Source organism: Dicentrarchus labrax, unplaced genomic scaffold (assembly GCF_905237075.1).
Source record: "Dicentrarchus labrax unplaced genomic scaffold, dlabrax2021, whole genome shotgun sequence".
NCBI classification, from domain to species: Eukaryota; Metazoa; Chordata; class Actinopteri; family Moronidae; genus Dicentrarchus; species Dicentrarchus labrax.
Genome location: NW_026136704.1, coordinates 6876379 through 6894687, shown reverse-complemented (window position 1 = coordinate 6894687; position 18309 = coordinate 6876379). Strand labels below are relative to the sequence as shown.

The 18309-nt window shown below is 43.3% G+C and overlaps 1 protein-coding gene across 23 annotated transcripts in view; it reads left to right on the top strand.

The window, feature by feature from the left end:
• The window catches only part of phldb1b (pleckstrin homology-like domain, family B, member 1b), a 127829-nt gene that overhangs the window by 74738 nt on the left and 34782 nt on the right, over positions 1 to 18309 (top strand). For all 23 annotated transcript variants that reach the window (XM_051399197.1, XM_051399203.1, XM_051399210.1 and 20 more), the window contains one exon: positions 2977 to 4478. In XM_051399197.1, coding sequence (XP_051255157.1) covers positions 2977 to 4478 — 1502 coding nt within the window. The remainder of the gene's footprint in view (positions 1 to 2976; positions 4479 to 18309) is intronic.

The following is an 18309-nucleotide window of genomic DNA, read 5'->3' as shown; positions in this document are numbered from 1 at the left end:
AATCTGGTTTCATGTTTGAATTGATAGAATTGATTGAAATGTATAGTTCAAAAGTGAGTATCTTCTTCACTAGGATCAATGTTAGTAGGCATACACTGTCACGACTGGCATACATTATATAAGTCTGCCACGCTGAGATGGACATTACTATATCCACCATGTAATACTGTTCACTTCATTTAGTGATGACAGCACGTTTACAAAGCGTTTTCAACGTGGACTTTAAGCAAGTTATGGTTTTATTTTGAAGTCGTGACCGGAAAAGCGGTGTCACGTTGTAAGTAACTTGACACCAGTGGTACCGTAGGCAGCAGCGGTGCCTAGCACCCCAACCCCCGGCTGAAATATCACCTCGGTGGTGAATCTCTGGAGCCAGGCACGGCAGGGTTCCGTCACAGCCGGTCTGTCACCGGTGTCCAGAGGATGTGGGCCTCAGTCATATAGCAGGTGAACCGCACTGAAACTGACCGGGTCGCAGTTTTATTCCTTCATGTAAGTAACCCTACTGCTTAATGCCTGGGCTTTGGGCAAGAGAAGTGATACGAACCGGTCACACGCCAAACTCCATTAAAAAATCTGTCGGTTTAATGTTTATCTGCTCTTGTGGGAAGGTGCACACAGCGTAGGACATCATTACATACTTACATCACATATAACGCGATTCAGTGGGATTTCATCCATGTTATTCAGCATACAGGTGGTCAATAAATATGTCCTTTATTCGGAAAAAAATCTCGTTCTCTGCCTTGGTCACAATATCCTAATGTGTTCTGGTGAGGGGAATAGCAGATGGTCCAAACGTGTGTTTAAGCAACTATTGCTTATCGGCCATGGAATTGATGCCGAATTGTAGTGGTCTTCACAAATAATATAACGTCTTAACTCGTGTTATATTAAACGCGCGTTTTTCCTGCAGGTAAGCTAAACATTAAATTGCCAGATTTTCAAATGAAGTTTGGCATGGGGTTCTCGAGGCGATAGTGTATCCCATGACATCATTGCATGGGCTTTCTCTCAGCAAACGGTCGCTTTTATTTTTGTCACCCCCCCCTCCTTTCTGACGATTCAGAAGAATCAAGCCGGGTTGTTGTCTGTGTGACATTGACGTTCAAGCGGTGCTCAGCCGATAAGATGCATCAGTGTGGCAGCCTGCACACCTCAGTGGTGTACAAAATGCATCAACATGTTTTCCAGATGTAATAGTGGCCAGGCTGTCATGAAGGCAGAGCTACCCTGTATAGCAGAGTCATTATAGGGGAGAAGACAGGAAGCTGCTCCCACCTCTGTTGAACAAGCCCAGCTAATGCATTATTTGTGAAGCTTCTATATTTTAAAGCAGTTTTGCTATTGGGACATCTTTCTCTGACATCATCTTTAGAAAGAGACAACATGGACTTTTCTCTTTCATCCTATTCCATACATCTGTGTGTGTGTGTGTGTGTGTGTGTGTGTGTGTGTTTTTTGTGCGTGTGCGCGTGTGTTATCATTTGCTCTACCCCACAGTTTTAAATGATTTCTAATGTTATTACATCACTATTGAACATGACAGCTCTATTCTTCTCTTGTCTTCTATTACCTCTCAGTGTCTGCACTGATGACTCCACGCTCCGATTATCTTCATGTTTCCATTTAAACAGACAACAAGTCCATAAAACAGATTCCATTTAGCATTAATAAAACCTGATCTGTGCTCTGATCCCTGCCTCAAGGCCATGCTGGTGAATCTCCCACGTGGCCGTGCGTTTCTGTTGTAATAATCTACTATGCTGACATTAGAGAGAGACGGTTAAGATTAGATTACCCGGCCTGTGTCCTACGTTGCTTTTGGGCCACACAGTAATTGGGTTATGTAGGCACATTTTCTCCTGATCCCTATCCAATGCACAGGCCTGTGGGTCTGTTCATCTCCTTGACTGTGTCCTTCCTTCTTTCCTCACCACTAATCCCTCCTCCGCCCTCATGCTTACCTGTCTTTCACAGTTTCTACACAGGGCTGGAAAACATGGACATGATGATGATTTTGAACATATCTCAAATAGTAAGAGCAGAGAATTTAAGGACATTTTGGTAAAGGTCAGGGACTTTTGCAATGTTTATTTTTTGTTTAAATATTCTTACAAATGCATGAGACTGACTGGATGGGAACCCAGGCTGTTAACCTCTTTAGATATTTTCTGCACAGAAACACACAAGCAGGAAGGAATGAATATTTTGCAGTCATGGAAGCGCCCCAAATTAGTTCTGGAAAAACTAATAAAGGCTTGGGTGGAAGCCCTGTAAGGAAAGACACATGCAAATATAGAAAAGTTCTGAAAATGTGTGGAATTTCACTGCACTGTATAGCTTGTTTTATCAGCTTGTTGACTACCGCTATCGCTCAGGGAAAGACAGGTAAGGTGAGGTCATTCAGCAGATTTGCATTAGACCGTAAAGTTGATGGATAATCAATTTATAAAGCAGGATTACACTCTCGGAGTAAGAGTCTTTGATAGTACTTGTGTTAAGAGCTCAGGTCAGTCGTAAAGTGAACTGTGAAGAAGGTATTTTTTCTGATGCAGGGCAAAGAATGGGGGTGTGGTGCTTCAGGTGCTTGAGTTTTAGGCTTATCAGACACCCAATAGGCTAAATGTTTTGGGGCTTTTATTGCCTTTATTATAGTGACAGTTGAAGACAGACAGGAAAGGGGGGCAGAGAGTGGGGATGACACGCAGCAAAGGGCCGCAGGTCTGATTCGAACCCTGGGCCTTGGTACATGGGTCGCCAGCTCTACCCACTGAGCTAACCGGGCACCCGAGGCTACATTTTTTGACACATGCCTAATTTTGCACTGAACGCAGCCTACAAACTCTGTGCCACGTTTGATGAGCTGAATGACTCGTCAAGAAGTTTGTTTGAGTTCTTCTTTCTGTTTTGTACCCATTGTGTTTTTGGTTTTATAAGACCTAGCCTGATTGTTTCCTGTCTTCTTTCCCTCAGACACAGAGAGCTTGGTCAATGGGAATCATCAGGCCGGTCCAGCCCAGTCTCCCCCAGCTCCTGGAGAGAGAGTCCAGTCTGAGCACAGTGCAATCGTCAGCTCTATTGAGAAGGACCTCCAGGACATCATGGACTCTCTAGTCATGGATGACCCCCAGCCTTCTTCCTCGGAGGGCAAAAAGCCACCTGAAGGCCAACCCATTCCGCACTCCCCTCTTTCACCCATGGTCAATGGAGGGGGCCGGTATCTGCTGTCCCCTCCTACCAGCCCAGGGGCCATGTCCGTGGGGTCCAGCTACGAGAATACATCCCCTCCCTTCTCTCCCCTCTCCTCTCCCTCAGCGGCCAGCAGTGGGAGCTTTACCAGCCCTTCTCCTAGTGGAGGACCCCAGGACCAGAGTTCTTCTCTGCCACCAGTGCCTGTACGCTCCTCTAGCTACAACTTCACCACCCAGCCTCCACCTGTACCCCAGCCACGGACCATACTGCCTAACTTTAGCAGCGGTGGGGTGGGCCAGAAGGTTCATGAAAGCCCCAGGCTGCAGAGGAAGGTCTTAATAGAGGCTCCTCCAAGCCCCAAGCCAAGCCGCAGAGGCCTAGGCCAAGATGGCTCTGAGAGCCCCCGACAGACCCCTCTTCTGTCCTCTACGGAATCTCTCAGTAGTAGAAACATTGTGCCAAGTAGCCCCAGACTCACTCCCAAATTCCCTACCTGTCCATCCCCGTCGCCCTCGAGTCCCAGGACCAAGACAACCACAGTGCTCCAGGAAAGGCCTGCCAGCCCTTTCAGAGAGCAGACCAGTCTAGCTGATTGCTCCCTAACCTCCAGCCCATCCAGGCAGCTTTCCCAACCCACCAGAGCCTTCCAGCCTCCCTTGGATCCAATCGTCCACATCATCCAAGGATCGCCGCTCCAGCAGCATCCACGTTCTCTGCAGCCCCCTGAAAGTCCTCGCATGGCCAGGAGAAACATGGAGCTGAACGGCAGTGGCAGTGGAGGGAGCGGTAGTATGAGAGAGCTTCCACCACTTAGCCCCTCAATGGCTCGGAGAGGGGTCCCGGTACTCCCTGGGGCACTCCCAGGTACAGTCCCCACCTTGAGGACTCCAGATAGCCCCTCAGGCCTCAGCAAATTTGTCCCAGAGAGTCCCAGGCTCAGACGCAAGTCTGGATCTACATCTGAGGAGCATTGCAGCAGGGGGATCCGAGCCCGCAGCCCGTCGCCTACCTCTATGATGATGGAGGGTGGTGGTGGTGCAGGAGTACGGAAGGCGAGCTTTGGGAATTCCCTGTCACCTGCTTACAGTCTGGGCTCCCTGCCTGGCTCGTCCCCTGTTGCCAGCCCCAGGACCCATAGGAAGATGTCTGCAGGGAGACCCCACCCTGGGATGAGGGAAAGGAAGAACAGCATCACAGAGATCAGTGACAACGAGGACGAGCTGCTGGAGTACCACCGACGACAGAGAGAGGAGAGGCTTCGAGAGCAAGAAATGGAGAGACTGGTGAGTCAGGAACATGTACCAAAGACAGTTTACATTTAAAAAGAACACATTTCATTCATGTACTTGTTACAACATTTTGACTTAAAGGTTAAATCAGATTTACTTGATACTTCACAGGGTTTGTTTTGTTTGTTTTTTACTCACAGCTTTAGCCATCAGGTACAAAAAAAACACTCAATTGGTAAACGGACACTTTCATCAGAGTCCTGATCAGAATTCCTGGCAGGAATGAGTATTCTGAAAATGTTTTTATTTAGAAATATCTTGGTGTTTTGAGGCACACTGGTACTGATGAGCCTTGGATTATGCTGTGCAAGTGGTTTGATAAGTTTCTGCAGATTGTTTCTTGTTAAAATTAGTCTGTTGAAACAAGTTTAATGGAGATTTTTGCAAAAGTAAGCATAGATAGCATTTTATGTATTGTTTGACAAAGAAAAGCCAGTGTGATGTAATAGGTTTTTACTGAGGATCTTCAGACAGGTCATAAACTTGCCTCCAGCACCTTCTAACCCATCTAAAATAATTTTATTAGTATGATTATCACTAGCAGACCTCTAGTTTGCAAATAAATGTTGTAAATATTCCTGCAGAGTCTAACTTCTATCTGTATGACCTCCTGGAGGAGAGGAGTGTAACAATGGCAGTATCTCCATGTTTGTTTGGAAAAGAAGGAGTAACCAGGCTCGTAAACCATCTCAGTGAACTGGCTGTAACTTGGCTGTCTGCTGTCTAAACTGCCGCTGACATGCGGTCTCAGGGCGGCGAGATGAGCCCATAGCAACCGCATTGTTTGTTGTTTCCTAAACTGAACGGGGGGGGGGTGGAGTGAGCAGCGTTAGCCATCTTGAACTTGTCTGCCAGTCTGAATGAAACTACTGAGACAAAGTCCTTTAAAAAGCCTTTATATGTGTTTGTGCCTGTGTGAGAAGACGATTGTCTGCCCTGCTTGTAATTACAACATGGGTGTTTTTCAAAGTGTGAGACTGAGTGAAGGCAGCTCAGCTGGACGACATGCCCTCTGTCTCTGTGGACCAGGTCGTGTTCTGGTACCTCCTACAGAGACACAGCAAGTAAAACAGTGTGTCGGCAGCGCCGTATCCATACACTGACACTGTGTTTAACAGTGGGCTGTGCTTAATGCTACAAGGAGAAAGAGAGAGACCCACTTAATCAGAATCAGAATTGGTTTTATTTTAAGTAGGCTTTGACATACAAGGAATTTACCTTTGTAAATTGGTGCATAACAATAAATATAGTATGAGAAATATCTGATTAATGGTATCAACAGGAACATTTTGTTTCCTCAGACAAAAGGTGTCTTAGGAGGTCTGGCTCTCACCACAGATACAGAGAGCCAGTGTAACCAGTCCTGTGTTGCTGTCTGTTGTTATGGTCAGGGCTCAGGTTAGGTTATGGTTAGGCATTGCAGAGATAGCCTGGAGCTAGGGTTAGGTTCAGTCTCATATTGTTACTCACGCAAACTCTGTCAAAATGTTCATTTTTACCACTTTAATGCATCTTTAGGAATATTTTTGTTATCCAGCAGTCTGCTGCCTGCCCAGAATGGAAACAAGTTTGCCTGGAAATATCGGGAAAACATGTTTACTGTTCTAGGCATATAGTAGACATCACAAAAATATATACGCTATGAAGATGCAACCTTTTTGAATTTTCCCCAAAGAATTGAGTGAGTATACAGACATGGGACTAGGTTAAGCGTTATGGTAGGGGTCAGGTTAAAAGTAAGGGGAAAAACAAGTCAACATGGAAACAGACTTTGACGTACATACAGTATGACATCTGAATTTCAGGTTTAGATGTAAGAAAACATTCAGAATCACACTGACATTTCTAATAGAGCAAAAAAATCCAGTTCTACAGCTCTAGTCTTTGACTGCTTCCCACAAACCCAAGACCAGCACGAGTTAAACTTCAGGTTGACGGACTACAAGGCCAGTCAAAAGGAGGCCCAACTGCACGCACATTTTATAAACAGGAAACATGGCAACAGAAAAGCTGTAAAGATAACATTAGAAGTGAGTGTTAATATGTGATATACACACGGCCACGCATTTCATGGGAGCTGTAGTTTTTTTTCTATATTAAATAAGTGATGTTTTGCTTAAAGATCCAGTGTGTAGGATTAAATGGCATCTAGCGGTGTACTTCACCTCGCTTCACCCTTCCTTTCCAAACGCGAGAGACACTAAGGTGGCTGTGAAACATGCAAAAAAATGGCCCTACCTACAACCAGTATCTGGTTTATCCATTTTGAAGTGTCTAAAGCGTATAAAAACAGCTTATGCTAAGCTAACAAAAACACAACAACTCTTATTTCAGGTGATTATCCACTAATTAAAACATACCTATGAATATTATATTCCATTTCTGACAATAGATCCTCCTAAATGTTACACACTGCGCCTTTTAACAAAAATAAGTTTAACAACAAATGCTGAAGCAGATAGACGTTTATCTTAAAATCTAAAAAGTACACACCTGAAACACGTTTCATTGTTCCGGATGAGGAAGTAAAGTAACCCTTGAGCTAGACAAACTAGCAGAACAGAGGCTAGCCTGTGACCACGGGACTTCAGCTCTCCATCTTAAAACAATCTGTAAAACTTCTACTTTTATTTTCTTTGCACATTTAATTAATCCAGATGTTCAATGTTAAGTTTGGTAGTTAACTGATCATATAAGGGCAGCAGCTTATTCAAGAGTTCCCCAGCAAGTCCAGCTATCCTAAATGAATGTTAGTTTTTCACTCATACACCAATAGCATTTGTAGGAGAAACACTAAGTTGTAATTTCTTCTTGATGTATAGTACATATAGTACAGGCGGTTTGCACCTCTACTGCCCATACTGGCCTCCCCATACCCCGATCAGTCAAACCCTAAATCCTTTGTTGTTGTCAAAAGCAGTCATTAGCCACAGCAACCTTTGGACTAGCACAACTTACAGGCACTTAAAGAACAATATTGACAGTAGATATGTGCAAATAGCTGCCGGCCCTCCAGGTCAAGAACACATTTATTTCGAGTAAACACCGCGCACAGGGGCGAGCGAGGGCTGCCTGAGACGCAGAGGCAGGATTCCTCAGCAGCCTGTTATGTTGTCGTATTTTTCGAAGGCAGAAACTCGCAGCTCTTGGAGGAGGCAGGGCGTGGAGCTGCAGGGCCTGTAATTAGTCACAGTTGACTCACTGTCATGACAGATTTTTCTTGCCCCAGAGCGTGTGCATTAAAAGCATTTCACACACAGCCTGCTACTCATTCACACAACTGATTACCAAAAAACAAAGTTATGTGAACAGCGAGTCTCGGAGAAGTTTACTTAGGGAAAAAGAGTCTTATTGTGAAATCAACAGGAGTACACAGCTCAGAGGCAGCGGGAGGCTGCTGGGAGACTGCAGCTACACTCACACACTCATTTACTGATCTAGTGATGCGTATCAGGCTGATATTGAACTTTGAATGGGGTTTGGCCTGTTGGTGTTGTTGAAATGTAGTTGAGTTACATAATTGATTAATACCGCATTGGTTATTGGTTGCCCACTGGTGGCATTCAGGCTCTCTCAGCCTAATTAGTGGAGAGTTTTTGGACATACAATTTCAAGATATTGAATATTAGAAATCAAATGGATATCTGTCTCAGTCTCATTATATTGGGTTGACACCCCATGTAGGTCAAACCCTAAGTCTATTTACATTAGTTCAAACTAATTATTAAAGTCTTGAAAGAGTGAGTGGTTTGATAAAAACATTCAAGGTCCATTTACTGGCTTTAGCCCAGAGCTTTCATCCACATATCACAGTCTCACATATGGAACACTGCTCACATGATAACAGGTGGTTGTATATACAGTAGGGAGGAGATTGTGAGCAATGTCTCTGTTCAAGGATGGACTTGAACGCTCAGTTGCATCCCATGGTCTTCATCACATCTAAGTGGACCTTTGCCCGGTATCAATGTTTGGGCGTTACAAATATCTGATAACGATGTATCGGCCGATAGTAATTTCCAAAAATGTTTGTAACATATAACATAACAAACAATCTTGATACAGATCCCTTGGAATTGTGTTTTGTTATTGTAAAGATACATACTAAGCAGGACATTTGTAGATTTCGGTGTTTTTGGAGCTTAACCCATGGGAGGGGCTAAAAGTCAGGATCACCACCACGACTATTATTGAGCTCTTTAAGGTCTGGAGGGGATTGTCTTTGAAAATGAAAATGATTGTTGTTGCCTAAGCATATCCAAGTGCTCCTGTGGACATCATGTTAAGGGACGGCTGTAAAACGGACAAATAAAAGCGAGCGAGTTCAAATCTATGCAGATCTCCCAGTAAAGGTGCGCAGTGTGAGTGCACAGGAAGGTTGGAAGAGTCAGTAGGAGTGAGTGAGTGACAGGAGGCATTAATGTAATTAAAAGTGTTTTTAAGGTCTGTGTAACTATGATTTCACAGATAAAAACAATGCTCGCTGTTAAAGAAACTTTTTATTTAGTTAAGCAGAAGACTGGAGTGCATATGAAGGGAGTCAGTGAGCGCTCAGTTTCCATGGCAACCAGCACGCCAGAGTCCAATAACTGATTTGGGCTTTCAACCCAAAAACAGAGTATGATCCCTCTGTTACTGTCACATCACATTTTCAGTAATCTAATAATACTGTAACCCTGGTTCTATTGTAGAAGGCTAAACATTTATTATCCAATTTAATATACTTTATGTTCTTAATGCATTTATTATAATTTACTGTGATATATTTACCCAGTGTTCGACTTTATTATTTGCTATGTGAAATCATCTGAGGGAAGAAAAATTCACCTCTGCCCAAAGACTTGATGCAGAGGCCGAGGTTTGATGGTCCACAGAATCCACTGATTAAATAGGAATTAAGAGGAGAGGGAGGCTGCTACTGTGGACTGCAGGAAGTTGGAATAAAATCTCTCTTCTGTCTGTTCTGTAATGGACAAACCAGTTTTCACCTCAAGAAAACATCCCCATTGAAATATGAATGAATAATAAAATCCCCCCTAAACGATACCAGAGTGAAACGACAGGGAGCGTTTGATTCAGCTCCGTTATGTTTTCCTTCGGAGCCTGGAGGTGAGCCCTCTCTAATGACCGGTCTGCAGGGAAGACTGTTTTCCTGTGTCCGTCTGATCCAAGCTGTCCAGCCTGGCACTGCTCTCTCCACATGGCCGTCTGACTGACACGCTGTCTTGGCAAACACACTTGGCATATGAGGCGAGTCGCAGCGTGCCTAGTCTGTGGCAGACACACACGCCGTCCTTCTGTCCACCAAAGATGACCTCATCTTACCCATGACGTTGGTTCATATTTCACCATTGTGTTTAATGAGGGTGCCTCGTCACTTTTTGAAACAAACTGGATCAGACCGGTGTGTGTGTGTGTGTGTGTGTGTGTGTGTGTGTGTGTGTGTGTGTGTGTGTGTGTGTGTGTGTGTGTGTGTGTGTGTGTGTGTGTGTGTGTGTGTGTGTGTGTGTGTGTGTGTGTGTGTGTGTGTGTGTGCTGTTACTGTGAAGAGGCGTGGAGTGAGTTTTTCTCTGTCCTATAGAGTAAAATCTCCAGGAGCGTGTTGCGTGCTACTGGCATTGCAAAAGATTTTAGATTCTAAAAGTGCTATAAAGCTTCTCTCTCATCCTAGAATAGCAAATGACAAAGGAGTTACAATACCGCTTTGTCATTTGCTATTTTTTAATTTATTTTACACAGCGGTTTTCCGCAAGTGTATGACAAGCTTTTTTTAAAATGTATTTTATTTAGATAACAGATATAATGGTTGGAAAGTTCACCAGCAATGTCTGTTTGTTAAGCTGTAGTGGGTAAAAAAATACTTTTTGTCATATTTGCTAATATCTTCACTATATCCTGACAGTAGTACATGAGACAGATAATCTGTGAATCTATTTATTCTTGTCGGGCTTAAAATAAAAGTAACATCACAGTCATTCCTGGGACAAAATATCGTCCAACAAAAGTAGCTATCGTGGCAGACCTTTGCAGCTGGTCTTCTAGGGGAAACCCTGCACAGTGATATATTATCTCTTGGTGAACAACTCCTGTTTGATTTCCACTCTAATTAGCTAGCTTGACTTGATTGTGTGGAGATAGCTGGGAGGGGGCAGCCTCAGCCAGAGTCCTGTGGAGGAGGAGATCTGTTGTTGCACTCCCTACTGGTTGCTGCAAGAGGTCGGTAAAGGTCGCACATTGCTGAATGCATCTTTAATATAGGCCTGCATGAGTCTCTTTGACTGAGACTCGAGTCAGTTTTTTTTGTGGAATCGCCCTTCAAATATCATGGATGGTGCTTCAGTTCTGAATATTTTGCCTAAGGCAGAGATTTGATTCAGTGGCAATTTAAAAGGAAGTCAAACTCCGGCCTTTGTTATCATCATAGGGCAGACTGCTGCCAGCAACCTGAACCAGTCTCCTCTATCTTTTTCCTCCCTCCTTGTCTTTCTCTGTGTCTGCTCTGCCATTCTCCAGCCCAGCAGGATGTCACAAATGTCGGCTGCGCAGAGAAAAAACTTTCCTGCATGGTTGGAATCTTTGCTACTGTCCACGAGGCTCAGCAGACCAAATATACCCTCGCACTGTCGAACAGAACAGCACGCGCGTATACCACCATCTTACAGTGCACGGCCAAATATGTCCAGCTACTGCGGGACATCGAACCTTCCCACCTAGGCTGCCAAATATATCCTGCACCTACGCTGATACGCAGCGCTGTACAAACCCACTGACCAGCGGGTGCAACTTTAATCATGCTGAAGGGGAGTTTTTGCGCAGTTTTCTGCAGAGGAAGTTCCCAGCAGCACATGTTTAGACTGCAGGATCAACCTGCCCATTTGCATGTCTGTGGTTCAAGTCATCATGAGGCAGATTACTGTGATTTTAACTGTTTTTGGTTGAAAACTAAACAGGCTCAAAACAGATAAGACAGTGTATCAGACTCTGTGGCTCTTAATCTGGGACAGCGATAAATCTGTTTCTCTGCCCGTCCAAAGGAAAGCTGCAGTAATCCAGTCTTGAGGCAGCACCAACAAATATGGCTCGTGTGGATTTTCTCTACTAAAAACAAGCGCCAGATAGGGACGCATCATGGCACTTGATGCACTGTTGCTTATATTCTCTCCACAATGTCTAATCGATCATCAGATAATATGCCGAGGAGGAGGCGGTTGTTTGAAGCTCTGACTGGATCTTATTTTCATATTTTTAATACCAGAAGGAGTCTGTTATAACTGCAGCTGTGCAGACTGCTGTTTTGTGACCTCTCCACTAGAGGGGGTCGTCTTACTGTTCTGTGCTTCAGTGGGAATTCACCCCATCAGAACTAATGGCTGTACATCCAGTTAGGTGGAACCTTTATTATAAAGAGTGAATGAACCAAAAATACGAGACACATCTAGGATGTTGTCCACTTCATACATGTAATTCCTCATACACCAGTTTGCTTCAGGTCCTTCACTTTAAGATGTTTGTAAATAATTGGTAACACATTGCTTACAAATTATAGGCAGGACACAGCAGCGTTCCGTTAAATAAAAAAATAAGACATTATGAAATGATAAGTCGTATGGACAGGTAAAGACATAATAATAATAATAATAATAATAATAATATAGTAATAACAAATAATTGGATAAAATTACATTTTGAAATATAGCTTGAATTTTAAAAACTATATCTAAAAATGCCATAAACTGCAGGATTAAATTACAGTACAGTGTAGTTAAAGCTGCAGTAGGTCATTTTTATACAAATATTTCATCACTGCTAAAACTTTCACTTTATCCTGACAGTAGTACAGGAGACTACTATACTACTTTATATAAACTATAAAGAAAGCCAGATTCCTGTGGCTCATTGTAGTGCTCCTAATGGCATTCGCAAGAATCCACCAGGCCTGAACAAAAGCAGCCAATCAGAGCTGATGATTATCACAATATCCCGGAAAACAAGTTGAGGCATTCAAATCTTGTCTTGTGTTTTTCCAAAGATATTTAGTTTGCAGTCACGTAACACAAATTTAAGCAGCATTCCCCACAATGCAGAAGCTGGGTTCAGGGAATTTTCGGTTGAAAACGATTTTAAACAATTAATTTGTTATCAGAATTGGTGATTCATTTTCTGCGGACCAATCATTTAATTGACTAGTCTTAATCGTCTTAATAACAATGTCACAATATTTCTGCCAACAATTCAAAGGCAATTCATTAATAAATAAGAATCCGTGCTTATAACAACAGTAGGATGTACGCGAACAAACAGAAACATCAGATAGTCCAGTCTGTCTGTGTTATCCTGCAAAGCCACACACACTGTCTCGCCATCCCAGACAATCTGAGATCTCAGGGCTGATTTCTAATGTTGCTTAAACGGTGGCGAGAGCGGCTAACAAACGTGCTTACTTGAAGGACAAACCTTATCTGAAACAGTGCTCTGCCTCTAGGGATGCTGCATGTCATTCAGAGTTGGGAGTGGCAAGAGAAAGTCAGTCCATATAATATTCAAACTAAATGCTAAATGCATAATATTCATGGTTTTTGCATTAATTTGAATATGGTCAAGATCATTTATCGCCTATTTTACATTTTACACAAATTTTATAACTTTTTAATGGATAAAACGGATTAAAAACAAGGTAAACCCACTTCCCTGCCTTAAATACCAGTGTGTTCATGTAAATCCCTGTAAGAAAGGTTAAAACATGTTTTATGAACTAATGGAGATTTTGGGGGGTTCTGCAGCCCCCTCATCACCCCCTACTTATCTACGAATCACTTTGTAATGGATGTCCTGATCAACCTTACATGGTACGACAGTGTTTGTCACCGCCCCGTAGACTTTGGATTAGTTCTGCAGTGCCGGTTTCCACCCACCTTTAGCAACAAAAGCCAGGAGAAAGTCCTCATTCTCTATTGAACCAAGAAACTTCCAGACCGGCTTGTGAGGAAGGCACGGTCTTGCTTTTCCTTCTAAGCTACTACTGACAACATTTTCAACCTTAGCGTACCAAAATGTTATGTGGAAGTGTTTTTTGCCCACCTAAGCTAAATTGGTCCCTTATTGTTGCTGCCCAAGTGAATTTCAAACTCCTAGCTAAAATGGTATCAGTGTAAGTCAGTAACCCTCTTGTTATGTAACACCTGAGTCTCATCCTGACTGCTAGAAGCCCCTCATACTATTCACTTCAAAAAAATTGTCTAAATCTATGTTCATGTGCTTCAACAAACCACTTCAAAGGGTTGACCTTATCTGCTGCTTTATGAAAGAGTCTTAAGAGAAAATAATTACAAGAAGTCAAATTATGTGCAAACGTGGAGCAAGTTGAACTTTAAAAGTACTTCAAAGCAAGTTTCAAAGCCCTTATCTACACCTACAAGTCATTACACATTTGCCTGGATTAAATTTATCAGCCTATTTGAGGTGCAGCCCGGCCAGTGCATACAGTGTAAAGTTCTACTTGAGATATAAAGTTAGCCCCTCTGCTTTTCTTAGAACCAGCCCAGCAAGCCTCCTCCCACTCGAGGAAGTCCCTACACGTTCTGATCTCTGACTCCGCCCCAGTTCACGCAGTCCTCACCTCCTCTCACAAGACCTGAGTAGGTGGGGGGTAGGCTGCTCTCCATCCGTCCCAAAGTAGCACAGCCAGTTGTGAAATCACTTTACAGTACAGGAGGAGCTGTATAGAAGCAACATCTTCCAGGCCTGTCACAGAGCTGTAGTGTTCAGATCCTGAGTGTATGTGTGTGTGTGTGTGTGTGGGCCATGGACCGGTATCATGTGCTGGGTGGCAGCAGGACTGTGCCGGTGCTGAGGCGAGGTCTGAGCAGGGAGCAGGCCGTGGTGTATCTGCTATCTCTGGCTAAAGAGAAGCCGGTCTTTCTCAACAGCGTGGCAGCACTCATGAAGGTAACCGATGCCGCTGCTAATATTAACAAAGCTCCGCCAGTTGTTGCTCTCAGACCAGATTTAAATAGACTGGGAATGGTTTCTGTGATTGGGTCTGGATTCGGATAATATATGCACTGTTTTGGAAAGGCCTGGTGCCTACATGTGATGCTGTGGTTACAAGTCATTAACAAGGGGAGCTTTCAGGCCCTCAGACGTTTTTTAAATTTTTTTTATGTGGGGGATTTTATGAGTCGAGCTTGAGAAATATGTTACATTTGTCTACAGGCAGGTAGAAACTTGCTGTGTTGGTTTGTTGAAAAGTGACATAACCAAGTTAATCAGTAGAATCCTGCAGTATGTGATCAAAAGTAAAGGAAGGATTTGTAAGATTTTGTTAACTTTGCTGAAACAGAAGAACCTGAACTGAACAACAAAGGGAATACTATGGAGGAGAAAGCTGCTGTGGGATTTAATCCAAGTCCAGAATCAAATTCTTGTCCAGCAAAACAGTTTGTTGGGCACTTAAACAAGTAGGTTGACATTTATTTGAACGCAAATAAACTTTAAATCAAAATGAATTAGAAGAGAGTAGAACCTCAGTTAAAGCTGATGGATGATGATGGTGATGATGGATACAAGATTGGTTTAGAGGAACGAGAAGATGAGAATGAATAGAAAGGGGAAACTTAATGGACCAGTGTGGAGGATTTAGTGGCATCTAGTGGTGAAGTTGCAGATTGCAACTAACTGAACACCAGTGGCGTCTGTATTTGACGACCTGAGAATGAGAACTGGCTGTGAAGTGTGTAGGAGAAACTATGGTGGCCTTGAAAGTCGGGAAAAATGTAAAATGGCCCAGCCAGTGTTTGGTCTGTCTGTTCTGCTACTGTAGAAACATGGTAGTTCATCATGGTGGACTCCATGGAAGGCTACCTCTACCTGTCTGTAGATAAAAACAGCTCATCCTAAGGTAACAAAAACCCAATGATCCTTATATATATTGTTATGAAAATTGGGCCAGTAGTCTGTTTGTAATCCTGCTGACAGACAAACACACAGCACCAAAAACACAACCTCCTTGGCGGGTGTAATTAGCGTAGAACTCCTCGGATAGTAACCTGGCTGTTGAGCTCCAGGCAGCTGGGTGCATCCTAACTGTTTGCTTGGTGCTGCTGTTTACTTAAACCTCCTCTGGCTGAACAGTCTCACATGGATATACAGTACAGCAGTTCACTACTGTACCAGCCAGCTGCTGTTGACTTATAGTTTTTTGGGGGGATATTGATATTTAATCTCCTAATTTCTCATGCACAGCAGGTTGTTTAACTGAACAAAGCTGATGCAACTGCCAGAAGATCTTGCATGCTTGGACTTATCTCTATCCTATAACAATAATCAAGCCATAAGCCTGCTTATTATCATCAGCAGTGTTTAGAGAATGTGAAAAATACGACTCCCATCCAGCCTTTAATCACTGTATGTAGCCTTTGATGTTCTCATCTTTATTCTGGAAGTGTTTGACGTGATAACTGGAACCCGGTCGTCACTTTGAGAGGCGCCTCCGGGGGGCTTGGATCCCAGTCCAAGCGGAAGCCTCAGTGGCTTTAATGCCAACCGCCCCCACCGGGAGCAACAACTCCACAGTTTCGTCTTGAGATCAGTGCCAGTGACATCAACATGGAGGACCACCAGCTTATTATTCAGAGAGAGGTTGGCTGCCGCTCGAGAGCCTCCTCGTCCCGTTCCCCCTGCCTGCCTTTGAAGCTTGTGTGTTACATGGGGGGAGAAAAAAATGCAGTACATAAAATAGAAACATCTCCTGTTTGTTCCTCCTCTGGGACCTGAATACCATGAACCCTCCAAGGATCAGGGTCTGATCATGAATGAGGTTTGTTTCGCAGACTGTTACGGAGCGCTTGCAGATATATGTAGAGAATAAGGCTTTGTTGAGCTTTCCCGGTTTAGTCTCGAAATACTACGAGCGTGTGATTTCTGTTTACGCCTGTGACGTAGGCGAACATGGCAAAGAAGAATACAGCCGCACACTGAAGCAACTGCTCTGATCAAAGGTACACAGGCAGAGAATGGCCCCGGGGTGCTCAGGGAGGAAGAGGAGGAGGGTGGAACATTAAAGGCCATGAGAGAGAACAGGAGACACACTGACTCCCAGGGGAGAGAGGGAGACATGAGGAAGAGATGCGCGCTGCTGGGAGGATGAAAATATGGAAAGTGAAGTGAGGAGACCATGCTGACTGAAAGAGGAAGAACTGAGTGAGATGTAGGTTGTCACATTACAAAACTGTCTACAGTGCATATGAGAGCAAATGGGTTTATTCCTAAATGCTGTGCATTTGTTGTAGGAAATGTTGTGTTTAACAAAACAACATTGTAGCAGCCATTAAATACCACAAAGAGGAGACAGCAGTTCACTAGGTAATGAGTTTAAAGCGACATTATGTAACTCTTCAAAGATGAAATTACACAATCTTCTTACAAACTAAATGTTGAATTCATGAGCAATTAAAAGCACCATTGCTCTGTTCAGTATACACTGCAGGGTTAATGTCCTACAGCCTTGCTTGGTCTGGTATGACCATTAGCTTACGGTGGCTAATGTTAGCTTATGTTAGCAAAAATATGACAGAGATTCTTGTGTGGCTGACATTTCTGAGTCAGTTTGTTGACTCTTCTTTACTTGTGCTACTAAATACTGTTTGTATGTTACAGATGGAAATTCCAATGATTTTATCACAACAGTAAAACAACAAGTAAACACATTCATTCACCAACTGATGGCACAGTTAAACCTTCAAACTAAGCACGTAAGGATCCGGTTCACAAGAAAAGGATAAAAAGGGTTTAGTTTTTATTTCAATGTAATATTTGAGCCTCAAAATTGACTTTTTCTTTCACATTGAGCAAGAGCGGGACTTAAAACACTTTTAACCCCTACACCCCTAGTGCACCCCTGACGTTTGACATATTGATTTACTATCTCATCACATATGTTTCATCATAGAGTCAAAATGCATGACCTTAGACAGTCAATTTCATTTTCATCACTCAAACTTGACATGCCTTCAAAAACGAACTCGAGTTTCACCCACGTCCTCCAACTAAACTCATGGTTCCAGGATAATTGAATTGCTCTCTGGCGCTTCAGTTCACTTTGTCTTTACCTACCGCCATTATCTCATGAGTGCCTGAGCGGTACTGAGCATGTGCAACTCTCAACAGGGATGAGGGCAAGTGAGTTGGTAGATTTACTAGCCTGATGTGGCATTTTACTGGGAAATTCTTATTGATGAGCCCTGAATTTAATTAAATACATAGTTTTTTAATTTAATGGCGAGGCAGGCTCCTGAGCAGGCTCTTTGAATATATGCTAGTTTATGTCCCCTGCTATAACCTGTATGACTTGTGTCCCTTTTCCCATGGAATGACCACACTTTGAACAATATGTAATCAACAGCAGCTTCAACCTCAAAATGTCTTTATCAAGCCCAGTTGTCATGAGAGCCACCCACTAGGTGAGACATGGAGGGCTGAGGAATGTGTGAACTGGTGTCTGGGGGTGGATGCAGGCTGGAGCTTGGAGCTCTGGGAACCAGGCATTCCCCCACAAACTCACAGTTGTCTGGAAGTATCACCCCCTCCTCTTTGATAGACACTGAGTCTGCAGGACTTTGACTCTGCACTAAAGCTGTGAAAACTCACATGTATGGGATTAACACTGGCCTAATGTAACCCACCTACTGTAAGGCTTTATTGCTTTACTTTGTCTTGCTTATATATGTATGTATTGCTTTTCAGATAATATATGGATTTAGTGATAACACATAAAATAGTGTTTATTGTTGTTTGTTCTACTACATATAGGAAAGCAGAGTGAGTTGGT